This window comes from Centroberyx gerrardi, chromosome 21 (assembly GCF_048128805.1).
Source record: "Centroberyx gerrardi isolate f3 chromosome 21, fCenGer3.hap1.cur.20231027, whole genome shotgun sequence".
Classification (NCBI taxonomy): domain Eukaryota; kingdom Metazoa; phylum Chordata; class Actinopteri; order Beryciformes; family Berycidae; genus Centroberyx; species Centroberyx gerrardi.
This window is the reverse complement of record NC_136017.1, coordinates 1,604,068-1,631,349: the sequence shown is the minus strand read 5'-3', so window position 1 is coordinate 1,631,349 and position 27,282 is coordinate 1,604,068. Positions and strand designations below refer to the sequence as shown.

General features: G+C 41.2%; 1 protein-coding gene across 2 annotated transcripts in view; it reads left to right on the top strand.

Annotated features, from left to right (window-relative positions):
* The window catches only part of glsa (glutaminase a), a 40,106-nt gene that overhangs the window by 869 nt on the left and 11,955 nt on the right, over nt 1–27,282 (top strand). For both annotated transcript variants that reach the window (XR_013507588.1, XM_071922994.2), the window contains exons 2-7: nt 12,678–12,774; nt 14,222–14,340; nt 18,160–18,289; nt 19,627–19,706; nt 20,799–20,962; nt 23,663–23,721. Coding sequence is in view for 1 of the 2 variants with exons in the window: in XM_071922994.2 (XP_071779095.1) it covers nt 12,678–12,774; nt 14,222–14,340; nt 18,160–18,289; nt 19,627–19,706; nt 20,799–20,962; nt 23,663–23,721 (649 nt within the window). In the remaining variant the exon portion in view is untranslated. The remainder of the gene's footprint in view (nt 1–12,677; nt 12,775–14,221; nt 14,341–18,159; nt 18,290–19,626; nt 19,707–20,798; nt 20,963–23,662; nt 23,722–27,282) is intronic.

The window sequence follows — 27,282 nt, the reverse complement described above, 5'->3', positions numbered from 1 at the left end:
TTTTGTGGTCCATACGAGAGAACATCATGTATCGGGGCTAGCCGCTAACTAGCTAGCTCCGAGGCTTATGGGTTGATAGAGCTAGCTAGCCAACTAACGTCAGCTAGCTAAGATAACTGTGTGTATGCCAGTTAACGTTAACCTGTCTGGCTAGCTAGAAGCAGCGGAAGAGAAAGATAGCCAGATTTGGATTTCACCAGTGACACTGCGCCCACCCACAGCGGTCAGTGTACTGCATACCTTGGAAAAACGGCTCTGTGCACGACTAGCAATGGGGGCATTGATGTTATACTACCAAATAGCTGTTTGGGTAGCGGGGTCCATTAACACAGTCTTTCCAAAAAACTATCATTGTGTCAATATAACCGCAAATAAATCGGCATCTGGGTTATAACATTGCCTCCGATATAAGGCTAAGAAGCCGAGAAAACATAAGTAACCGCGACTGCTCGTTTAGCGCTAGCTTAGAAAGGATGCACCTCTCCGATTAACAGTAAGCAGAGATCATATTTAATTTGTTCCCAAAAATCGACATAGCCATTATTAAACCTGTTTGGATACTGTGGACTGACTGTAGCGCGTCAGACGGGAACCTGTCCGATCATGGACGCATGGGCTTTACTACCAGCCTGATCGTGACCACCAGCAGCAGCCAGAAGCCACAGCTCGTATCTCCAGCCGGCGAATTACACCCAGCACATGTTAAACCCAGTGAAGCAGAAGACTGAGCTCAGCTGCTCTTGCTTTTGAAAATGATAATGTACAACAATGCCTGTGTCTGTTTAACCTAACGCTACTATCCCGGCTAGCTTCCCTCAAAGATGTTGTTTATGTTGTTTTGTTGTTTTTATCAAAAACTGGGAAACCAAACCTCAGCTCAATGACTAGTGAAGGTCAGTCGCGATTGCATCTTTTCTCTCGTTCCCAGCTGTTCCCTTTCTTAACATGAGGATGGTGGTAAAAGAGAATAACATAGGCTTTGAGTGTGGACATTTAACTGTTGTGTTTTATCAACGCCATGGTCCCACTTATGGTGCTTCGCCCTTTATCAGCCTTTAAAACTCTTTATTAGCAACCATAAAACATTAGATTCCCTCCTCATGCTGTGTTACACCTTTTAACCAACTTCATTTGTAATCATTATCAAAAAATATACACTTCTTTTCATAATTTACACTCTCTTTTTGCACATTTTGTGCATTTGGATTCTAATGCAATGCGCTTTACATAAAATGCTCACATAAAATAATAATTGACATTAAAAGTTCTAAAATAATTTGAAACAGTGAGTGGGGGAAATCTAAAAATAAAATAACAATAAAGCATAATCAAAATTTTTAAAAAAAATTAAAAGATAGAACCCATTACAGAAGAGAAAGGTGGGATGGTTCCACTAGCTAAAAGCAGTAAAACACCCTTCACTAAAAGTTGTGAAAAAATTGTTTTTGGGTTCTGAAACCTCGTGTGGAGGATCATGAGGGAAAAAAAACATATTTACGACAGGAAAAAGCTGTAAATCGGTCAGATTTGGCTGTAACACAACAGGAGGGTTTACTGTCCCTGTCAGGCGGTATTTGCTGTCCTGTTAGGCGGGCAGATAAGGCTGTAACTGAGTATCTCTGGCAGAGGTACTTGTTTAACGTGGGGAATTAGTGAGTGCTGAGAGTGTAGTGAGGATGAGAGTCCTCTTGGTAACAGATTATATGCAGGTTAGGACCGTTTAAAGGCCAGTTCACTATATCATCACCGCAGGTTCATAAGGCCTCCCTTACTCCACAGAAACCACTGAAAGCATTTAAGACAGTGATCCTGTTTTAGATTTTATTTAGCTAAGGAAGGTTTGCTGATCATGCTGCACTTTTCAGTGAAGTTCTGCTTCACAATATACAGTTAAAAGAAAATTCCACCCTTGGAAACTCTTACACTGTTATTTATCATCAATCTGTGATGATCAATACACTCCAGGAGTTATTTTGTGTTGAAGTGTTGTAATTTACTGTTTTGGTGAACCCACTTTCCCTCAACCTGCCTCGTCTACTGCAGTTAGTGATTTCCTACGTTTCCCAGAATGCCTTTCGCCCCTTACTCAAACCCCAACCTGTCTCTCTGCTGCAGTGCATTCTGGTCTCTCTCCTGCTCCTGTGGGTGGAGAAACTGGTCTCTCTCCTCTTCTACGATGGATTTCTCCCTGTATGATTGTTGAACGTCTCTTGGTGCAAAATGGCGGCTCTAGAAAGAAGCCCTCGCTCTTTGATTCTGAGGGACTGACACCAAAACCTGACGTTTACCGCTGATGTTTTACATCCTGAAACATTTTCTCATATCAAACGTGACGTCACCTCGTCTACGATTGGCCAGTTATCCACAAAGACTCTACTTAAGTACCATTGAAACCATCATGAAGCCCAGGCTGGACACTGTTGAAAATCTTTCAGTACAGATGTCAGTTCATGCATAACTGTTTTAAAATGATACTTACAATATATTTCTTTGTTAAATTAATGCACATTTCATTAGAATACATTATTTTCTGTGTAACATTTATTCGTGCTATCTGGTTAGTTGATCTCCTCACTAAAAATCGCTATAAACTAGAAAACAACTTCAGTCCTTGTTGTAAGAATCCAAGTATTCACAGGTGTTTTGCTGACTTTTGCCAGCATAAAATCGATTTTTGACAAAAGCTGAATTCATTACTGATAGATATTATTTTACCCGCCCTTCATGCTGCCACAGACCCGGGCATCTGTTTCCCAGGAGCTGAAAGCCTCCATTCTGTAGCGATGCGTCTTGATTTTAATGAGATGTAAATCTAGCGATGCTGCCGCCTCCCCTCTCCCTCTGCAAACAGTGTTGAAGGAGTCCGCCTGCATGCTGATGAAGGCCACCTTCAACCCAGATCCTTCAAAACCTGCTGGGCTCCGCTCACAGTCAAGCCAAACAGACAGAAAGCTTGCTCTTGCTTGATCTTAGGGCTGCACCATTTGTAGTTTCGATGAGTATAGGAACAAAATGATGTCACTTTTTTTGGGGGATGTCCATCATTTCAGTTTAACATGCAAGGGAAATAATCATGTTAGTTTGCATAAAGGCTACCTGTAATTTTGCAATGGCATGACAAATAATTTGAGGCATTTATCTTATGTGCTTATGTAGCCAGTTGTCAACATTTTGGGAGATTCCTGCTCCTCCTAATTTAAGAAGAGATGTTTGGAAGATATTTGGATTCCCCTCAGTAAATGTCCACACTCGCCCAGTGATTTACTTTCATTTTGCAAATTTAAAACACCAAACCAAGTCTTTCAAGAAATTCAATAATGGAAAAGCGCATAATGTAAATAAACTTGTCTATTCATTGCGCCTGGATTTCATGTGTCAATATTATGTAATTATTATGTAAATTTCTCTCAAATTTGCCTCATTTTTAGTCAGTTCATACTCAAATATAATTTTTAGGGGCAGTTGACAGCCCTAGATCATACATGATTAATTGTGCAGCCCTACTTGCTGTTACAACAGCAGTGTGACAGTTTGGCGTGTGGCTTGTGACGGTTGCTGGTTCGAATCCCTAGACCAGCTAGTTTGGGGAGAAGTGAGTGATGTTCTCCCCTTCCTTCCTCAGCATCTACCTAAACTGAAGGACTGGCTTTGTTGACCCAGTTATATATACGATCACTGTGCCGCTGCCTGTTCACTGCAGTATCAGTGTGAGTCATGCAAACTCCCGCTAACACTGTAACCATTATCAAACAGTAGGAAAGCAGTGGGAGAGGATAAAGCCTCACTACTACACTGTATCAAGCTTTTTACTGCTAACCGATGTTTTCTGTTACCTCTGCCTTTCACAAACAAGGAAATATGACAAATGAAATTAGGATGATGATGAGAATAAACTTATATTGTGTTTATCAAAAAGCAGAGTTCCCAAAGTGCTTTACTAAAAGGCATCAAAACACGGAAATATACTGTATAATTATCTAATTTGAGTGTTACTACTTATTTGAGTTACTGAAATGCCAGGCACATCTCTAATGACGATGGAGTGTCTGCAAAGTGGGTTTACAAATATGTGAATGTGATGCATTAACGTTCATCACATAGAAAGTCTAGGCTTCATGATAGGGCTGCACCATTATAGCAAAAATTCTTGATTATTTAGCTAAATAATGTGATCCCAATTATTAATGATTATCTTGATTATCTGTCTTGGTTTCAGGAAACAAAATAATTTTATTGCACTTTTGCACCTCAACATACTGTATATTTTCACTTTTTCAGTGCAGTATTTCTCAGTGTAGTAGTAGATAGAAAGTGTTGTTTTCATCCTTACTGTCTTACTCTTAAAACTAAAACAACAAATGTAACTGAAAATATAAGTGCCTAACGTGTAGTGTTCCATATTTTACTTCATAAATAAATTAAAATAAGAATAAGATAACCTGAAGGCTACAACCCTGAGACAAACCCAGAATCTGGAGTTGTTTGTCATCTGGTTTCAAACCAAAGAGTCTCCAGATGACAGACGATGATCCGCTGTCAGGAACCAAAACAGGATTTTCAGGGTTTCCCTCTCTAATGTCGGCAGACCCGTTCTTTTCTACAGATGCTCTGTCAGGTTTCTCTGCTGCTTCTCCATCTGAACTTTGGTTTTGGTCACATGATGCACGTTGAGCATTCAGAGGCTGTGATTGGTCAGGTGTAATGGAAACGCTTATATACAACATCGGGAAAGATAACAAACACTTCAATATCGCCAAATTACAAGATTATCATGATATCCGACTATCTATGATAAATTGTGCATCCCTACTACATGATATAGCCTATTTCTTTCTGTTCACATTGTGCTACCAGCCACCAAAACGGCCCGTTTCTTCCCCACAAAATTATTCCATGGTAATAAAATGCCTCATTGCCCCGACAGGCCGAAGTTGCCCCATTTGTTTCCTTTCACGGACAATTTGCTTTAGTTGTCGGCCATCTGTAAGCAGCCACTTAGCTCAGCTGACGGGTTGTTACCAACATCTTCTCTCCCCTGGGGTGGAAGCCACTGCTCATTCTGTTAAATGTCCAGAATAAAGATTATTCCATGAGAAATGATTAATTTTATTTCTGCGTGGCTGGTGGCTTTTCGTTTCCTGGTGGCTCAGCAGTCTAAGGCACGTACCATGTAAACGCAACGTCGTGGGTTCAAACCCGGCCCTGTCATCCCTCTCTCGCTCCCAGTCTTTCCTGTCTGTCTCTTCTTGGAACTGTCAACTTTATTTCAATTGGACTTTTTACACAGAGTTATAAAGGGCTGTACAGATGATAAAAAACATTTAGATTTAGGCGACACTCTTATGCCGAGCGTATAACGATGAGTAAGCAGGTTAAAAAACTGGCTGTTCCGAAACAGAGTTTGGGCTGGAAAGTGAGTTTTGAAAGCCAGAAATCTCAGCAGCTGGTCAAGTAATCGATGAGTCATTGGTATTAATCAATAACCCTATCAACCCCCACAGATGTAGTCATTTTGTGTTATCGGGATGAAAAAAAAACGTACTTACTGCCCCTTTAACCACCAGGCTACAATGCCAGTCATGAATAAAAAAACGGGGTTGCTGGAGAATAAAACGGTACAAAAAGAACAAAATGGGTAAAAACAAGTGATATAAAAGGCCAGACGGCGAATGGCCCGGCCACCTTCAGTCTTTAGCCTCGACTTCAGACTGGCTAGGAGGGTCCTGAGGCCGCGCTCGGCTCGTAAACGGTTAAAGATATTGGGAATGCAGGGCGGCTCAGCCCGCCTACAATATTTTTCCAGTTTTTGCACCAAAGCCTCGGTGTTGGCTTGCTGCCCGGCGGTTGTCAAGGCCTCCAGGAGGAGATGAGTCACTCTCTCAGATTGATTTCTGCAGCGCCGCCTTTCAGCGCTCGGGGATTAATGTCTGCCTCCGCCCCGAACCAATTTGTCGTGACGTCTCCGAGGCGGCGGAACGAGCCGCATCGATCGGGTCGAATAAACACAGCAGACAGAACGACTCTATCCAGGCTGAGACCTCGCCTTGTCAACGCCAGCGTCTCAGGCGACGTCTCGAAGCGTGTCAATGAAATGAAATGACATAACTTACAGTGGGTTGAATGTCTTCATCCTGTAAGGGTGGGTGGGTAGCACGTGTCACTGATGCTGCTGAGGTTAAAGGTTAGAGGTCAGAGGTTACATTCCCATATTCCTCAGGTAGAGACTGGCTGTGAGAAGAGCGACAAAACAGATTTCTCTGGTACTGCAGCCCGTTTCAGTAGCAGTAGGTAGGCTATTCATTTTTATATACATTATTAATACTCTTATGTATTATTAAATATTGTTCCCGTTTCCAGGTATACCTATAATGTTGAATGCCCTCTACTGTTGTAATTTGGTCAGAACCTAAAAAGCACAGAATTTCAATAGAGGGCTGTCAGGCGACTCAGCAGCCATATTGGAAGACCACAGCCACAGCTCTTGGCCAACTTGTCCGTCTCAACAGAATTGAACAGACGGTTAATTTCTGTCTGTTTCTGACTGAACTGATCATTTCATCACTGATCCATCTGATTGATTTAGTGTTTAGATGATGTCAGCTTGTTAGCTAGCTAACCATAGTATCTGGTCAGCCAACATCACTGTCTTGTTGTTAACACATCTGATTAGCACACTAGCTAACATATCTAGTAGCGGCTAGCGTTAGCGTGTTCACATTAACATCAGTGTGTTTGCCGGCTAGTTAGCTAGCTAACAGTTTGTTCAGGTTAACTGAGCTGACTCTTCTCAAGCTACAACTCAGAGTGTTTTGGAGTAGAGACTAGGGCTAAAGACAAGACAGTTTACTGTGTCACAGTAACCAAATCCACCTTATCACACTATTCACTTTTACTGAGAACGTTACTGAATGGATCTACAGCCACACCACAACAAGCTGACTCAGCTGCTCTCTGCTTCTAGCTGCTTGATACAGATTTACACTTTATTAACTAACACACAGTTCTACAGTGTTCCTCCATGATGGAGACTCAGCTGGCTGGGAGCAGATTGGTGATAAAATTGCAAAACCTCTACATGCAGCTCTATCAGAATGGATGTATAGTGTTTTGGAGTAGCAGCTTACAGACAAATGCTCTCTGTGTGGGGAATCATTGACCTTAAAAAATACCAGGAAAATGAGAGGGAGAGAGAGAGCGAGCGAGGGTGAGAGAGGCAACGAGAGCAGTTGAGGTAGACTGAGAATTAATTAGACGATGTAGGCCGGTCCAGATGTGAGGCTGTCCACCTCTAACCCGGTGGTGTTGCTGCACCCACGGGTGGCATCACTGACAGAGTAGTTTTCCACACAACAGGCCTCATTAACAAACCCTAACCCTTATAGCGTCGCACCGCTCCACCGTCTCACGCTTCGTACCAGTTCGCCATCTTGTTTTACTGCCAACTCCGACATTTACCGACCCACAGGAAGTGATGTAACTCTCCCTTGAGCTATTTAGGGTGAGCGGGTGTCACTGGCGAATAAATTAAGTGGGAATCAATTATCAGCGGAGATGTACATTTTTGAATGTCTTGTATTAATCAGGGATGTGGTTTTGCAGTTGTTTTGGTCATTTTCACAAATCCCATTCATTTAATGAGAGATCACAGGTTTTCCGTCTTTATCCTGCTGTTATGTTCTTGAAGAATCTCTGAATAATAATTATCAACATTTGGGTTTATTTTTAGACACAGGCCTATTTAAGACTCATTTTTGAACTTATACTGTTTGACAGTCTTGCACTACTGCTGATTCAGAGTTAAAATGTGCATATTATGTTTCTTTTATTAATCAAATTATGTGTTTTTTGTGTCAGGTTTTGGAGACATTCACAACTCCTATGCATTTCATTCATTCATTTCTTTTGTTTATATTAATTTATTGTTAATTTGTGGTCCTGACGGCTGAATAATGCCTGTATCCATATTTGTGTGTATTTTTAAACACAGGCCTATTTAATGAGGACTTGTACTGTCATCTTGCTTCAGTGAATAATCTGAATTACCAAGTGAATTTTGATTGTTATGTTAATACTGTATCAATATGTGTGTCTATCAGTGTTACACCTCTGCTTATTGTTAAAATGATAATAATGTTGAGTGTGAATGCCACTGTCACTGTTACTAATTCAGTATTATTCCCTTTGCACACTCTCTCCCTGTTGTTGATCCGCTTGCTTTGCATTTGTAAGTATATTTTATTTATTTTATAAATTTTTTTTTATTCCATTTTGTGGTAGAAGTAGTGGTTTTCTGGGCAAAGCTGTGCAGCTGCCAGCCGCTCTTCAAACCCTTGAAATGTCCTCACTTCCTGCCAGCGGCTGCGCTTCAATCCCTCCTCTCCACTTCCCATCCCTCCATCCTTCTATCCCTCCATCCCTCCATCACCACACACACACACACACACACACACACACACATACACAGACACACTCTGATGTGTATTCCTTCCTCACTAGCAGGCATCAGCTCTCCATTAATGAGGTCAGAGACGGACCACGCCAACACACAATGAAAAAGCCATCGGGTTTTATAAGGACGCAATGAGATGCTAATCCAGATCTCATGACAATTATTTTTAACCCAGTATTAATGCTGCGTTCCAGTGATGTCAGAGAGTCGGAAATCCCGACTTCCAACTAGGAAAAATGCAATGGATCGGCCCTTGAAGTCTGAATTTCAATTAGGAAACTACTTACCAACTTACCTTTTAACATTTTTTAAATCCTCAAAATACATTCAGGTTTGAGTTTTTAGCATTGCACAACCTCAAATCTATCAAAGCACCTGTGTGGTAAATTGTAAAACGTCTAAATTTGAAATGTAAAGTTGCACTTACAGTTGCTAACAAGCTAGCTGACGTTGCTAAATATCACTGACATAACATTAGCTGTTGCATTAGAGTATTTTATGTTGGGCAAAGAAAATCTCACAGGCGTCCGTCCGTGTTTCTTCCCTGGGTTTTTTTTTACGAACTGGACCTGGATCTGGGAATTTCTGACTTCTAACATTGAATGGAACGCAGCATAAAATGCTTTCTTTCTTAAAAGCCAAGCAATTCATTGGATGATGACCTGCAAATGCCAGTCATGATGCAGGCGCTGGCCCAGTGTTTCCTCTGTAGATTTCTGAAGCAGTGGTGCTTGGGAAGAACTGTATACCGTTCACTGTTTTGGGCCCAGACAGTTATGGTTTTAGTCCAGGTTGCCGAGCTAAAAATGATTTCTTTTGATATTTTTATCATAATAAATGCCTTAAATCTGAACAGTAGGACTACACTTTGTTTTGTTTAACACCAGTAAGGACAAGCCACTTGACAGATATTTTGAATTTTTGCTCTGCAATATCTCAGCTTTCAAAAGGACTCACGCAAAATCACATAAGGAAAAATTATTTATAATCCTATTGATGTACTTCATTGACAACTTGTTGGCTTTCTCTTAGACCCCCAGGATCCATTGGCCTTTCTGGTGGGAAATTTGGCTCATAAGTATTGTACTGTAATTAAAATTTAGTCTTGCGGTGGTGGTAAATTCCTTGTGATAGCGCACCACTGCTGAATGAATCCAGAGGAAACCCTGCCAGCAGTAAATATTAGATACAGATTTCTGCTACTGCGTCTCCGAAGGTCCAAACTCTGCGTCATTTCTGGTCGGCTGCTGAGAGGAGCCTCCTGCCTACTAAAGCTTCACCTTCAAAATACTCTGACATCCTCTCCTAGCGCCCAGGCCAGTGTCCCATGATGCACTGCAGGACAGCGTGAGCCTGGGCACCCAGAGCTTTGCACAAATCCAATTTGGTGTTGATATGAATCATAGCAGAGAGCCTGCTGTGAGCTGGTCGACCTCGGCCTGTCTTCCTCCTAACGCGCTACTAACTTTCCTGTCAGAGGCGAAAGGATTTGGAAATGCTGCTTAGAATACCAGTCAGGCCGGGAAACTCACTTTCTTGGATGTAGATCCTGAAATTCACTGAAAGTCACTCTCAATATAAGATTAAGATGAAGCTTATTTATTGATTCCCACAGGGAAGTTGGGTCATTGCAGCAGCAAAATAAGGGAATACAGCAAAGCGAAGTAGAATATAAATACAAATATTGCAAATGGGGGTATTGAACATGTATGAAAGGACATGTATGGAAAAAATGTGTTGCTACTTTATGAGGCAACAGCAGCCGTTTAACACACTGAGATAAAGACGAATGAATGAAAACATTTACCACATGAAAATATACTAACAAAAGAAATATATGCATCATGATTTATTTATAATCATGCATATAACTGTGGGAAAATACAATGAAAGAAAGGATACCTAAAATGTAAGGAAGAGATAATAGAGGATAGGAGGAGAAAAGAAAGTATAAAATACAGTAAAAAGAAAAAATAGACAAAAGAAAATGAAGTACAGAGAAAAAAAGAATGATGAGGATTTAGTTAACAAGTAAAATTATGGGAATATGAAGAAAGCAAATGTGTGAATTTACAGCTTATATACATAGTGTGCAAAATGTTCATGTATTCACATTAGCAGGTCTACAGAAGGCCATTTTACTGTTTTACCAGCCAGCTAGATGTTTACAGTAGAATAAGAGTAAATGACAGTTGGTTAATGTCAAACTCACTAACTGTTGTTCACACTGTAAGCAACTTGGTCGATGATGTGTCACTCTATTCTGACAGATTGTGGGCGGGGCCTGAGGCTCTGACTGCATCTGTGTAGCGTTTTTGCTGCTTTGGTATTGACTTTCAAAACGTTATATTGTTTTGATGAGTTAACATAGCTGGCAAGCACTAATTTGGTCTCACTGATTAAAAATAAACAGATAAACCTCAATAAAATGTCTTCAGAGATTACCATCGACCCCAATGATGGACGCAACTGTTCTCTAAGCAACGTTTTTGAGACGTTTATTCCTGTCGTCTTACAGGTTAAAGTTATAGAGAACTGGGAAGCTTTGAATGGCTGGAATCAACTTCTTGTTAATTTTGAAGTATTGTTCATGAATCAGAATCACATCGGTAGGGAAACAAGGAAGCACGGAAATCTGGTTCACTGTTGACGGCCGATGACCGCAAAATGTTCAGCCTAGGCTAACGTTTCTCAGCCAACAAGCTTGTTGAGCGTCCAGACATCAGCTGACATCACATCAGCTCTGTAGCAGATGAACAGACTTCCTATGGCTCGTTGCTCGCAGTGTGAACACACGGTTACTTACCAGCCCCAATAGAAAATGTACCAGCATTCGACGGGTGGCTGGTGGTCGTTTCCCAGCCGGATACCGGCCAGTGAATAACATGGCGGCAACGTGCCCAGGGCTTTGGCAAGCCTCCACGTCCCAGCTGTGACAGATAAGGCCGAGTCATTACAGTTTACAGATTGTGCTTTCAAACGGCTGAATTGCACCGACAGTGCAACCTCGCACACAGCTTGGAGGAAGTAAAAAAAAAAACTGTCACTTTTCTCAGTATGTATTATTTATCATGAGTTGTTTTCTACAATGTGCTGCTGCTGTCTTGACCCAGTGTCCCTTGATTTCAACAATACTAACCTTGAAAAGTAAATCACAATGCTAAATTCTTCTTGGGGTCTAGGCACTATCAATTCCCTGAGTAACTCAATAGGTAGAGCAAGGCACTAACACTGCCAGGGTTAGGGGTTCAATTCCCTGTGTAAAACTAAAGTGAATCCTGTGCTTATTTACACCATAATCCCCTTGAGAAACACATTCCTGACTGGTATTCCAACAAAAGTCGATAACAATTTAGTCTACAGTGGCCTTATTCCAGTGTATTAACCTGTGGAAAAGTACACAATGATACTTTCTTAGTACTTATAAATCTCGCTAATATTGTTAACAAAGCAAGTATCATTTATTTAGCTTTTTTAAGCATCATATTATCAAATTAATTTAAATACCTTGGTATAAGTGCTGTAAACCAGTGAGAACATGGTGCAAACGATTGTTCTCCTCTATCTCACTCCAGTAGTATTGTTAGTTCTAGTGTTTCTCCACATTAAGACTACATTTCCCATCAGCCCCGTTGCTTCCTGCTCCCCCCCCCTCCCCCTCCCTGAAGAGGATCAACATGTCGGAAGTGATTTCTCCATCTTCCTTTCCCTCCTTCCACCATCTGCTGCCAGAAACTCTTTCAGCTTTAGCTCCGTTTGCTCTGGAAGAACAGAACCTCTTCCTGTTTTGTGCCGTAAAGCGATCCAGCAGATTTCCCTCCAGATCCACCAGGTGGAGAAACTATGGAGGATGCAGAGTAGAGGCTGGTAGAGGCTGACAGGCTGACCACTGATGCTCTGGTTTGTTTACAGTAATTAGTCCGATGTCTACTTTATTTATTGGTGTTAAAATGTTACACGGAGCACCTTAAACAGTATTATTGTGTACTTACAATACATTTCCACATGTTAACACACTGCAGTAAGGCCACTGTACGGTAGTGTTTTCCAGTACAGTGTAACAATACTACTCACCGCTTCTCCTTGCAGTCAAAACGCTTTTTCTCCTCCCTCTGCTGCAGTTTCCCCCATGTTCCCATTAGATCTGGCCTCAGATCTGTGTGGAGTTATTCTTCTCATTTTGCCGTGTGCTGTGTTTTTTTTTTTTCGTTTTTTTTCTGTCCTGCAGGAGAAGGAAGGCAGGCATCCTTCCCAGCCTGGAAGACCTGCTCTTCTACACCATCGCAGAGGGCCAGGAAAAGATCCCTGCACACAAATTCACCACAGTGAGTCTTCAGAGGAGGGAAACTCACTTTCACTTTCTATCTGATGCTTTTTCCCAGAGCGAAATACATTGGCAGTAGAATAAGCTGCAATTCTTAGATCGCCATTTTAATAATCAACTGATATTAAGGAGTGCAGGGGTCAGAGCCACAGCACCCTGACCACATTACAGAGAGGGAATTACGAGTGAGAGAAATTCAAAATGAGAGCTAAGAAGATTAGTAGCCAGCTTTTTTTTTTTTTTTTTTTTTTTTTGATAACAAATTAGAAGATTTTTTTACCCACAAGCTGCAGCGGCTGGTTGATTCCAGCATTCACCTGCCACTTTAACCATTGTATCAGCTAAACAGACAGAAATAATCTGCAAAATAATGGTTTACCTTCCTAAGTGGCTGCTTGAGTACTCAAACTTGCCAGCTATAGCCAATACCAGGGTTTCTACACAAGTCTGGCAAGTTTGGAAATGTATGGAAAAAGAATTTGGTAATTTCCGTGTCTTGAAATTGCACAAAAATGTTCGGAAATGTATGGAAAAAATATTGCTGTACTGTCCCGATGTACACATGACTACACATTTTCTGTGGTTATACACTAGATCAAATATTATCTCACATATTGTGACACAATTTGTTGCTATGAAGAGTGATATGCATGCTTAGTGGGGGGCAAAACCACTGTTGACATAAAACATACTGAATGCCAAACACCAATCTTCAAATCAAATCAAGAAATTAAGGTCGGAAAAAATATGAAACTGTGTAGCAACCCAGCAATACACCAGTATTTGGCTGGTGGTAATTTCCCTCCCTAATCCTGAGAAATGCTGTTTGTTAATACAATTACAACAGTTCAGCTATTTTTATGGATATTAGGCCTATTTAATTAAGGTTAGTTTATTTGCACAGGAATAAAACACACCAGCAAAGTGCAAAATAAAAATACTGATAAAACATGATGATAAAAAAAAACAGAAACAAGATGCAAATGACTAATTTGTATAAGTGAGAATAAAAAAAAAACAAGGGGCTTAAAGCATTTAACCCAGAAACCAGTAAAAGAAGCAAATAAACAAGTATGGGTATCAATAATATGGATGATCTTACATCAGTAAACAGATAGTCAGAGGTGGAGAGTCCATTTACTCAAGTACTGTACTTCAGTTTTTTTTCCATTATAGTATTGCTACTTTCCCTTAAGTAAAGGATTTGAGGACTTTTTCCACCACAAGTAGTTGGACCAGAAAACTGTCACCTGCTGCAGACCGGATGTGTCGGCGCTCGGCCGGTGTTGATCTCCCACCCTGGCTGAATTATGAGCAGGTTAATTGGACATGTCGGGCTCTTCACGGGGCCTCGGAGCACGGCTTGTAGGTTTATTGATCTGCTGTCACGCCGTCTTCAACATGATCTATACCCCGCCCCCCTCACCCCGCCCCTCCTCTCTCCACAGGCTCTTAAAGCCACGGGGCTTCGCACCGGAGACCCCCGGCTGAAAGAATGTATGGAGATGCTGAAGGTGACGTTGAAGACCACTTCAGACGGAGCGCTAGACCGACACCTCTTCAAGAAGTATGCATTCAACCTTTATTTAACCTGGTCCCATTGACGCTAAGAATCTCTGCAGCATGAAAGCAGCATCCAGACAAACAGGAACGTTGCAGACAAACAACATCCAACAAAATAAGCCAAAACAATCAAAATCACATAAAAAGTAAAATTTTCTATGTAAGGCAGTGGTCCAATATAAACCCAGCATTGACCAGACCAATTCATTCATGGACCAGACCAATTTAAATCTAGACTAAATGGTGGAGACGAGTCTGCCATAAGATCCTTCATTATCAGTTAAAAGATGTGGAGGATTTAACTGCTTTATATATCCTTAACTATCTATCTAACTCATAACACTGGTGACAGATACAGTAGTATGCCATTAGTTTCCTGCATGTTAGTCGGGCTGTGTGATATTAAAAACATCTTCTGATTCTTTTGCTTACGGTAATATTGTAGTATGAATTGCAAAGTGTATGGCCACAGCTTTCTTTTCTTATCCTTTTTACATAATTTGGTCTTTGAGTGTTTAAAAAAAATTGAAAGTCAAATTGACAAACCAATATTTCAGATTTACTTGGTTTGAATATGATGAAAGATTTTCTCCAACGTGCATTTTGATTTGTTGGCGCGGGATTCTCCACAGCACCAGAAAACATCATGTCTGAAATACCTTTCCCTTTGCCAAAACCGAATGTATTTGGGTATTTAGTAGTGTTGTTGATGGATTCAGGTCCAAATCTTGACATTTTAGTGCAAAGTATTTGGATTCTACATATTGTGTTATAGATATTCAGAGCAACTTTCACGTTCTAGAGGCAATTTTTTTAATTTCCAGGATAGAGGCATTTCAGCCAAAACTCTTTTAAAATGTTTGGCAGCAGCCATTCGTTGGCCAAAGTCAGCGGTCTGTTTTAAGTAATGTTCAGCTTGCTGTTCCACCTTGATTATTAGCATGAATCTTTTATAACGGATTGTCATAGGAATTATTGATGCCGGTCAGAGGCCTCTGCATTGCCCTGCAGCAGAAAACGGTCACTGCATGTCATTAATTATTCATCGCTCCTTGGTCTAAACGTCACTGGCATCTTCTGGAGGTTTTCTCGGTCATTCCGGTGTTTCCTCTGCATTAGTTCAGTCACTGTGTGCCTCCGCTGCAAGAGCATGTCCTCCACTGCTACAGAAAAAATAAGAAGCTAAAATAACAGTACGATTTAGTCAAAGTTTTCCATTTAAAACAAGTATCCAAAGAACAACACTGCCTCCTGCACTAGAACCGGAACTGTGACCAAAACAGGTACTATTGAACTTTGACACCTAATAAATAGATATTTATTTTTGAGTGTGCATTTTTACATTTAAGGCAGCACCTCCTCTCATGTTAAATAACAAGTGAAAGTCAGTTCACTGTGACATTAACGCTGGTAGAGGCTAATGCTATGATACTCCAAAACCCTCGCAGGGCTTTGTTACTAGGAAACAGAGTCAGTCTCAGTTTCCTTTTATATTCATGCAGCACTGATGCACCATCGCAGCAACACCACTGCCAGCACTGTTAGAGAAAATGCTACATTTTAAAAATCTATATAATCACATGGCATTTACCTTTTAAAACCCAATGTTTCTTTTTTGATTTGAACATTTTTAGCTCTGCAACCTGCAATATGCAACCACAACCGGGAACAAAATGGGGCTAGATGTGGAATCAAAACTAATATTACCCCCTCTTAGCATCGCTGCTGTTTAAAACCCCAGAGGAAACGGTGCGGAGCCAGAAGTGGGCGACAGCTTGGGGACACGGCAGCGCGGGGCGTCGGGGCATACGGAGCCGAGTCCTCGCCGACCGCACCTCAGCGCTGCAGCTTCTGGCTCCGATCCACCGCGCTCGCTCCCTCCGGCTTATTTATAGAGCTCATCCTGGGAGAGGGAGGCACGTGAGCAGGCGGTGGAGCGTGGCGTGTGTTTCCTCCACAGGGAGCCCATGCTACAGGGATTAGAGGGGGGCTGAGATAGCTGGGCCGGTGAAATCTCTCAGCTGCCGTCATTATACACAGCTTCTACCTCAGTCTTCTCATGTGGAGTTGTGTGTTTTCTGTTTGTGGTCCTTTGTCGCTCAGGGGGGACGGCAGCTGTCAACTGAATCACTGTAGCTCTATATCGAGTGACATCACCACGCAACTATTCTGTTTGTCTGTTGAGCTGATTGATGCCATTACTTACACAGTTCTGTTGATAGTCTGATGCAGCTCAATGGGTAGAGCAAGGCACTAAAGCGCATTTTATACTTTAATGAAAATAACGTCTCTGCATGTTACTTGACGCTATTTGGGGTTGACAAGGGTCTCCTGTGTTGCGAACCTGCCCAAAAGCCTCGACTTCGCGTCGAGTCTACGCAGAGTCGCGCAGTCTGATTGGTTGATCATAGGGGCGATCATGACGTGTGCTGTTAGGGAGCCGTCCGCCTCCGTCAACAACAGACTGCGGTCAAGATGGAGCAGTTTGAAGAGACGCACATCAACGCAGAAGTATAAAAACGTAAATGTAAGCACCGCCGCATTCTTTACATACGCATTTTACATTACGTTTATGTTACGTTCCACTATAAAATGTGTTTAACACTGCCAGGGTTAAGGCAGTGGCATACTTACAATGAAGTGGAACTTGACCCAAATAGAAACACATTTGAGCACAAATGTCTCGGTGACTGTGTTGGCTAACCTGGGGAAACCAGATATAGTGGTGACATATAAACAAAGAAGAACAGAAACAAAGGCTGCGGTGGAAGAGCGACAAAGGCAGCTGAGGGAATCTGAAGATTTAGAAACTGTGTGATCGTCGTAAAGGTGCAGAAATCCTCTAAGGATTCATTTTGAATTTTGAGTCGACCACCAGATATTAGAGATGGAAACAAAGGCAAGGAAATGGAGACGCTTTTCTACAAGGCAACACAACAGATCATGTGATATTTTAGACCAATATTAGATGGTACACAGTTGGGGCAGATGTGTTAAGAGTTCGATTAGTTCGGCCAGCAAGTCTGAATCCAATTTTTTCTGCAAACATGTCTTTTTGTCTGTACGAACCTGCTGAAATTTGTTTCCACAGTGTACCGTGACATCTAGGGGTTAAATTCCCAGTGTAGCTCAATGGGTAGAGCAAGGCACTAGCACTGCCAGGGTTAGGGGTTCAACTCCCCCTGTAAAACTAAAGTGAGAGTCAATTTTATGTACTTTTCTGTAGGGCTGGGCGATATGGTTGAAATCAATATCATGATAATCATAAGGATTTTTCTCTATCAATATATATCACGATATGGTTCATGTATGCAAATCACGTTAATCAAATGAATGTTCATCTCATTGAACCGAATGGTGATGTTAGGTGTGATGTCAAACAAAACTGAAATTTTCAAATAATCTTCCTACCATACCTCATTTTATCAGAGTTTTTAAGTAAAATTTGCTTGTCATCATCAATTTAGATGGCAGAAATGTGTGTCATGATATTAAAATATCTTCACATCATGACGATATGATTCCACTGAAAGACGATAAACGATAATATTGAATTATCGCCCAGCCCTACATTTCTGTGGTTGAAACCTTACATGACATCGGTTTTTCTTGGTGCAGTAAACCCCACCCATCTGATCCTCCAAGTAGGTTAAATCAAACACTGGAAATTATTTACAAACTCTATATGACCGCAGTTTAGGTTCATAATCAGTTTTGTTTGCATTAATTATGAGTTCTGGATCTGCAGCTTGACCAGGAAGTACCAGTCATGGTTACGGGCTGACTGGAGGCCTGAACTGTTGTGTCTCCTCTCCCTGCCTAGATGTGTCCAGAGCAACATCGTTCTGCTCACCCAGGCCTTCAGGAAGAAGTTCGTCATCCCAGACTTCCAGTCCTTCTGCGCCCACTTCGACGAGCTCTACGAAAACGCCAAGAACCTGTCAGGAGGGCAGGTGAGCGAGGGATGCTGGGAGGACGACGAGGCAGGAGGGGCATTGTTTTTTTGCCTGGCTTCCAAAAAATACACGAAGAGCATGAATGGGGAGAGTGGTACTAGTTACACCATATTTGTTTATCGATTCCCATTTATTAGGAAAGGTAATATGTCTGTACGATCCATGCACACTTCATGGCAGTGCATTCAGACAGAAATGAGGAGTGTATCCACTTAAAACACATTGACAATAGCTGGAAAAAAAATATTTTTACATTACAGGTGGTTCCCCTCTTCTTATTTTTCTAGTATTTTTGCCTGCATGGGAAGCCTTTGACCTTTTCCACTCCCTTCACAGTCGTCGTGTTGATAACCTTTCCCTTGTTCTTTATTTTTTGGAAGCCAGTTTGTCTTGGCAGAGCAGCAGCCAGAGCGTTTTGCAGGAAGTCATACTCTGCCTGCTCCATGCTCCTCACTTTGTCATCTGTTGGCCACAGATGAAAGGCCACTGGTAGATCCCAGAATGCACTTCAAACTAGAGCTGAAACGATTAATCGATTAGTCGATGGACAGAAAATGTATCGATTATAATTTTGATAATCGATTCATCATTTTAGTAATTTATCAAGTAAAATTACCAAACATTTTCTGGTTACAGCTTCACAAACTCTAAGATTAGAAAGTTTCATATCATTATAAAATCAATACTTTGGGTTTTTGGCTGCTAGTCAGACTATGTCAGCAATTTTAAGAATCACTTTGGACTCTGGTGACATGTGATGGGCATTTGTCATTATTTTTTACATTTTATAGACTAAATGATTCATTGATTAATCAAAAAAAATAATCGATAGATTAATCGATAATGAAAATAATCGTTAGTTACAGCCCTACTTCAAACTTTCACTGTTCCATAGGACTGCAGTTAATCTTGAATAATCATATATCGTGATTTTAGTTTACACAATTGATAAAACGCTGTGCTGTAGTTGAAAATAGTTGGTATCAGATGGTAAAAGTGCAGTAAAATACCTTTGTTCATTAAATCATCAACACTAATACACTTAAATTATTAAATTATATTATACATCAAGATGTTGATATTTTTATTGAATAACTCTTTAACCAGAATCCTTACACTTGGTGTCAGAGATCACTTTTCCAAACTAGTCTGTGGATTCAAACTGGTCACAAGCTGCTTCTGTAACCTTTACCTCCTCAATTTGGTCTGATCCCTTGTGTAACTTTTGCCATGTAAGCAAACTATGAACTTCACTTAAATATGAAAATGATGAATTGCTATTAGGTGGACTAGCTTGGTCAGTGTGTGTTGTGCTGTGCTGTGTTGTGGTGCAGGTGGCGGACTACATCCCCCAGCTGGCCCGGTTCAGCCCAGACCTGTGGGCCGTGTCCCTGTGCACCGTCGACGGACAGAGGTACAACACGCTGGAGCCAAACCAGGCTCGATTTCACAATCCACTCCTGCTGGATGCCGGCTTGGTTTACACACACTTGGAAAAAAAATGCCTGTTTTGTTTATATTGTACGGAGACATATAGAGAATATAGAGTAAATGGCTGATTAATTATTTATGGCCTGGCAAGAGGAAAATTGCCTCTTGATGGGAATTGGGGGGGGGGGGGGGGGGGAAGGGTAGAACAAAAATGTAGCCTAGTAGTAATAATAGAAAAATAATAATAGCAGGGAGGCAAGATTAGAAGGCTTGTTCACACACAAATACCTGCATATGGAATGGAAAATCACTGTTGTCGGGCAAAAAACACATTTTATGGAAAGAAGAAAATAATGCTTGTTTTCTCATTGACGTCCATGTATTTTTGATGGAGGTTTCAACAAGTTTCAAATGCCCTCAGGCTCATAAAACTCCCTCCAAACATAAATGACCATGGAAACTTTATGATCAAGTAAGAAAAAAGGAAAAACACCGAAATTACACCTAGATGTTTTTTTGGTTTTTTTTGTTTTCATTAGGCCTATCTGACAGAAATCAGCTGTACTTTGTATTCATGAGCAGCCGTCAGAGGGAGAACAGGGCAGTCGGCTCCTAAACTGCAGATGCTGAACTGTGGGAGAGAGTTTGCTCTCCAAACAAATTCACTTTAACAGCACTTTGAACAAACCGGCTTGTCAGGAGGCGCTTTACAGAGCAACAAAAGGACATGAACACAGAAACAGTTGAAGCAGAAGAAAACAACATACTCAAAAGACAACAAATTTAAAGACACGACACCACAGCTTGTGTGTGTGTTTGTGTATTTTGATATTTATTATGACCAAACAGACTCACAAGGATAGAAAGGTGAGGAAAAAAACTCCAGAATGAGGACCAGCTCCTTTAAGGCGTTAGTGTAGGATAAGGGCTTTCGTTTAGGGTTAAGATTACTATGAGAATTAGGTTTAGGTTAAGGTAAAGAGTTAGGGAGTGAAAGAAGGTCCTCATAATTATAGTAATACAAACTTGTGTGAGTGAGTGTCTCTCTCTCTCTCTCTCTCCCTCTCTCTCTCAGACACACCGTCGGCGACACCAAGGTTCCCTTCTGCCTGCAGTCGTGCGTCAAGCCGTTGAAATACGCCATCGCCGTTCACGACCACGGCACCGAGTACGTCCACCGCTTCATCGGCAAAGAGCCCAGCGGCCTGCGGTTCAACAAGCTCTTCCTGAACGAGGACGGTGAGGCGGGAATCCATTTCTGCGTCTGCTAGGAGATAAAAGACGACATAAGATGAGATGAGAAATGCTAAGGAAGGTAGAGATTTAAAGCTCACCAGCCACAGCCAGACTTTACATCAGCCTGGTGGTATTTTCCCACCAAGCATGGCAGGCCAGTGGATTCTCTCGCTCCCTCAAAGCTGGTCTCTGTTTATAACAAGTCCTCAGGGATCGGACGCTAAAAATAGATCATACAGGCCGACCTCCTCCTCCTATAGGCCTGTCCTCCATTCCATATCTTGACGTGTTAACATCGTGACTCAGCCGGCTGTGCTTGTGGTCCAGCTCTCTCCCCAGGCTGTCATACCCTCTGTTCGATGTAAGAGGATCCATCCTCGACGCCCGGTTGCTATGGAACTGTGATAAAATGTTAATGAGAGGTGCAGCGCCAACGCAGAATAAAACAAGAGTGTCCGTAGACACTGTAAAATCTGTATTACTAGACATAATAACATGGGAAAATAACAAGCTGCTGGCGTGTGGCGGGTCTGGGGGAACTGGTGAGGCAGCAGCTGAAAGAACAGAGACAATGAGACTTTGTCTTTGAGCAAATAACTATCCTATAGTGCAGTGATACTCAACCTTTTTCATATCAAGGACCCCTAATCTAGTCCACATTAGAGCCACAGACCCCCATTTGATGAGATTTTGTCCCTGGAACCCAAATCTGAGAATATTTTTATTGTTAGACACTAGGGCTGCAACTAACGATTATTTTCATTGTCGATTAATCTGTCGATTATTTTCTCGATTAATCGATTAGTTGTTTGGTCTATAAAATGTCAGAAAATGGTGAAAAATGTCGATCAGTGTTTCCCAAAGCCCAAGATGACGTCCTCAAATGTTTTGTTTTGTCCACAACCCAAAGATATTCAGTTTACTGTCATGAAACCAGAAAATATTCACATTTAAGAAGCTGGAATCAGAGAATTTTGACTTCTTTTTCTTAAAAAATTACTCAAACCGATTAATCGATTATCAAAATAGTTGGCGATTAATTTAATAGTTGACAACTAATCGATTAATCGATTAATCGTTGCAGCTCTATTAGACACAGACAGAACTCCATGACTGTCTGTACTGTAGGTAGAGAGATAACAGAGAAAATATGATCAAAACAGTCATTCTTCTACATTCTCTAATTGTGTTAACTTCTTGTAAATGAAATAATGGTGAAGGTTATCAATTTGCTGGGGACCCCCTGGCACTCCCTCAAGGACCCCTGGTGGTCCCCGGACCCCACGTTGAGAACTACTGCTATAGTGTTTAGGGTGTTTTTGTGTTTTTCCTGGGTAATTTGCCCCAAGAAATGACTGAAAACCACCTACTTGTCCTGTCCTGCCTGTGTGTGTGTGTGTGTGTGTGTGTGTGTGTGTGTGTGTGTGTGTGTGTGGTAGGGGTGTCACCCTGCCTTATAGAGCTGCTAACCCTAAAACAATTTCATCAGTCTGGGTTTGAGTGGAGAGTTTTCAGAGGCTTTTCCACCCTGACAAGAATAAAATTCAATGGGAAACACTGACTACTCTGAATCTTTTGCCTCGTTGATTATTGGTCGTCAGCTTCAATCCAGGTCACAGCTTTAAAAAAAAAAAAAAAGCCTCCGGTCGAACTGTTGTATTCAGCTGGAGAGTGATATGTTGTAGCTGACAGTCATACTGCCCAGCCACTATCAGCGGATATCGTTAAACACGGATCAGCATCTTAAAATTGGTGCAGGAACGTTGTCTTTGGGCGGTTTCCAGGTTTCCCCGCTCCTCTCCCTCAGCTGTGTTACCTAACCAGAGAGAACTAGCTGGTGGCGGAAATATTACAGCTGTTTTGTTTTTATTTTTAAACATTGTTCTTGCGTGTTGTGTAAGAAGATTAAAGCACGGGGGGGAAGTGGCGTAACACTGCAGACATACAGGCCTTGGTTGTGTGTTTTGGTGTGTGTGTGTGTGTGTGTGTGTGTGTGTTGGGGGTAGTTACCTACCTCATTATATTGATGTTCCCTCAGTGGATTATTTAGCAATGTTTTGACCTCAGGCATGATGAAGACTAGATGAGATGGAAACATTGCTGAATATCCTTTTTCCTATTTGACTTTATTACTTTGTATTTAATAGTTAGACTCTCAAAAATAGGCTGTACTTGTATAATTTCTAGGCTAAACTTGGCTAATTTTTAGTTTTGTAAAGTTCACTGTAGCATAGCTTAATGTAAGTTTCTTTTTCATTTTGCCTCAAATGTGATTGTGAGGAGAATCAGATTGTCTTTATTCTCCAAGTACAATAAATGTAAGACCAGGTAAGGAAAGGCAAGTTTATTTATGTAGCACATTTCATACACAAAGGCAATTCAAAGTGCTTTAAACAAGGTATATAAGACATTAGATAAGAAATACAGGATGAGATGAATAAAACAAACAAAAAGAGAAAATAAAGTATATAAGAAGAGAGAATAAATAAAGAATTAAAATTAAAAAAAAGAGAATAAAGACCAAGTTGCATACGCAGTGCAGAATAAAAATATTACAGGGATTTGTCTTGGTGACATTAATGCAGAGACATCAAGTGCAAGACGTACGACAGAAAGCAGGCCATTCATATTAATGTAGAGATATAAATTCAGTGTTCAGTCGTTTTGCTTTGTTGACGTTTCCCATTCGTTTCCCCCCCACAGACAAACCCCACAACCCCATGGTTAATGCCGGCGCTATCGTCTGTACCTCCCTCATTAAGGTAAGCTACATTATATACTTGATGATCGATGATTGAGTGAATTCTTTTGGAAATGTGAAACACCAAAAGCAAAGAATGAATCAGGCCCATATGGCTGTTTTTTTACCCGTTTAGTGAGAGTAGGCGTATGAAGAGTTCATTTCCAAAATGTACCTGAATTTCATCATTTCATAACTCTAAAATCTAGAGAATCCAGACTGTAAAGGGTTTTATTATTTTGTCAACCAAGGACTTACATAACCTACTCTTGTTTCAAAAGTGGCATAATCTGTTGTTGTTGTTTTTGTGTGCTATCAATCAGTATGTGTCACTTTATTCAAACAGTGAATATTTCATTTTGGAACAAAACTCTTCATTTGTACCTATTCTAGCATGTCAGTGTAGGTGTCAGTGTATCCAATGAAAATTTGTATGAAGTAAAATTATTATCCTGTGGAGAACTTGTTTCCGCCAGATTACTGTATATGGGGAGATTAAGATTATAGATAATCACGCTGAAAGGGGATTTGGTTGGGTTGAAAGCAGCATCACTAAGATATCCTGCACACAGAGCCGTAGGTGGTGGGTGGGAGATGGAGACCAGCGTCACTCAGTCTGGCCAGCACAGCCACAGCTAATGAACAGCTTTGATCATGGGTAATTTCTCTGCTACCTGGAAAAAAAAAAAACACAGCATCTCTGTGTTTGTATCCCTTGTTTAAATGCCTTCCCCTGACCTTGAAACCGCCAGGGAACTGGTTTAGTCTCTCTGTTAGACACACAAGAGCACCATCTGCTGATCAGATACTTGAATTTTATTTAAAATTCAGGCAATCAATGAACTAGATCAGTCATTCCTTAAGTGGTGAGTGAGGATCGCCAGGAGTCCTTGAGGGAATCACAAAAATCCCCAGTAAAATGAAGAATAGATTAATTTCACTATTATATTTATTTAGTGAAATAACATCATAAGAATGACTGTTCCTACCAGAGGTTTCATTCTCCCCAACTACAGTATAGTCAGTATAACCAGTGTTGTACCAAATCATATCCAACAACAAAACTCTTCTCATATCTGCGTCCCTCAGCCAAAACCTTGACATGAATACGTTAGGGAACCTCCATAAGTTATTGACCAATCCACAGGATGTGATGTAACTATGCTTTATGCTATTAATTAAGGGTGAGCGCCTACGTAGAGACCTGGCCAGGATGTTAGAGGAAAAGGGAGTGGGTGGATAATTTTGGTGATTTTAGAGAATTTCTGGAAACCGCTTGCCTCTCTGACATTGCGTTCACACCGCCAGCAACTCTAGAAACAGTCTCTGGAAGTCTGTTCATTTTCTATGAGCAACGTCCAGTGTTCATTTCTCAGTGCACAGAAGTTGGCTGCAGCTGAACTTTTGGTGGCATCACCCATTGACAGCCAACCATATACTACCATGCATTCACACTGCGAGCAACTTGGGTGAAGGGTCGCTCAATTCTGACCGATTATGGGCGGTCCGAGAAGCTTCGATTCATCTAATGTAGTCGTCTGCAGCTACAAACTTTTGAACCGGCAAATCATGTATTTTTCATTGCTGGTATTGTCTTTCATAACAGTACGTCATTTTGATGAGTTAACATAGCTAGCAAGCTCTCCAGAAAAAACTCAATAAAACGACTTCAGAGATTACCATCGACCCCAACGATGGATGCAACCGTTCTTCAAGCATCGGTTTTGAGACGTTTATTCCTGTGTCCTTTCAAATAAAAGTTGAATAGAACTGGGAAGCTTTGAATGGCAGGAATCTAGTTCTCGTCCATCGTGAAGTTGCCAGGCGGAACTATTGTTCATGAAACTATATTATATCGGTGGGGAAACAATGAGGAACAGAAATCTGATGGCTGTTGACGGCCAATGACTGCAAGACATTCGGCCGACAAGCTTGTTGAGTGTCCACACATCGGCTGAGTTCCCCTGGTCGCTCAGCTCTATGGGAAATGAATGGACTTCCGATGACTTCTTGACGTTGCTCGCCGTGTGAACGTATGGTTAGAATTGCTATAAGTTCTGCCTATTGCTGCAACAGGACAATGTGGTTGTTAGCGGTGCGAACACAGAATGAGGCATTTCAGGACTTGGAATAATTTGCCTCTGGTGCATTTTATAGGTCCACTGCTGAGGACTTAAACCAAGAGGGCGACATGTATGTTCTCTGCATAAGACTTGTAGTAGTGTTGACTACCACTACATAACCCACCAACAACATGCATCATCCTCAAATCCCCCAAACATGCTATCTTCTGGTCTAACATCCTCTACCACAGACTCAACAATCACCCTGATGTAGAAAAAGACAGGAGACTAACCCAAACCTCCAAGTATGTTTCCGGGAAGAAAACTAAAAAATTAGCTAGTACATCTCAAATTCACCAGCCACCTTCACTATTTTATCAGTAGATCTTTAGAATGGAAAAGAAACTCCAAATTTACCTCCTAGCCTTATCTACCTCCAGTCTTATGCTACTAACTTTCTTCTCAGAAGTCAATGGATTATTATTGGTGGCCGATCGATCGGTGCACCTCTACCCACAGTGGCTGCAAAATCCCAAAATTCACTTGCCACTTTCTCTAGTTTACAAGCAAACTAGATTTTGAGAAGATAATGGGACTTGCCAGTGAGGATTTATTTCCTGTCAATGTGGCTAGTAGAGTAGATGAACTGACCAAACTAGTGTTATACTTTCAACTTGCACACCACTAGCTTAGTCCTTTTCCCATAGATAGTCTTCACAGCACAGATGACTTTACTCTGGGATATAGCTGACTGCTTGGCTACAGTATATGACCCAAATACACCAATGAAACTACATGTAACACCAATCCAATCTTTATGAAAAACGCAGACCCCGTACCATGCAACCATTTTATTACAATAACTGATGTCACTACATGAAGGTCCCCCTCTAATGACCTCAGAAACATTTTTGAAAATTTCAAAACAGCCTTGCAAGCAAATTGTTGGTTTACAAAATAGGAGTACCAACTGATAACTGGGACAGGGACCAGTGGGCAAAACCAGACGGCACTTTGACAGATGGGATGTTTTCAGAGAAAGCCAGAGATTTGAGTGGGGTGATGAGGTCACTGATGGATGGACCTAACACATATCCTAATCATATTTCCAATGTTGGTACTTTTATAACATTAACCTGCTTCTTCAAAGGCCACATGATGATCTGATGTTAACCTTAAAATTCAGTAGAAATTTCCATCTGCTTTATTTTGGTCGAACAAAAGTCCCAGATATGGGAATTCAGTTACAGAAATGTTCTTGACTTTAGCCCTGATTCCCATGAAGATACCACCAAAAAACAAATACAAATTAGATCCATAGAGTTGATACTTTGTAGAATGATAGAACTTAGTTTGGGCTTTTGATATGTCACAGAACAGAATCGATGTCAACCACTGGTTTTGGTGTTAAGATCAGTGGTTCATGAATTAGAACTTTGGGTTTGGTCACAAGCACATTTTGTATAAGAACCTTTTTATAAATGAAGCCCTAGGTGCCTATAGCATTAATAATTTTGGGC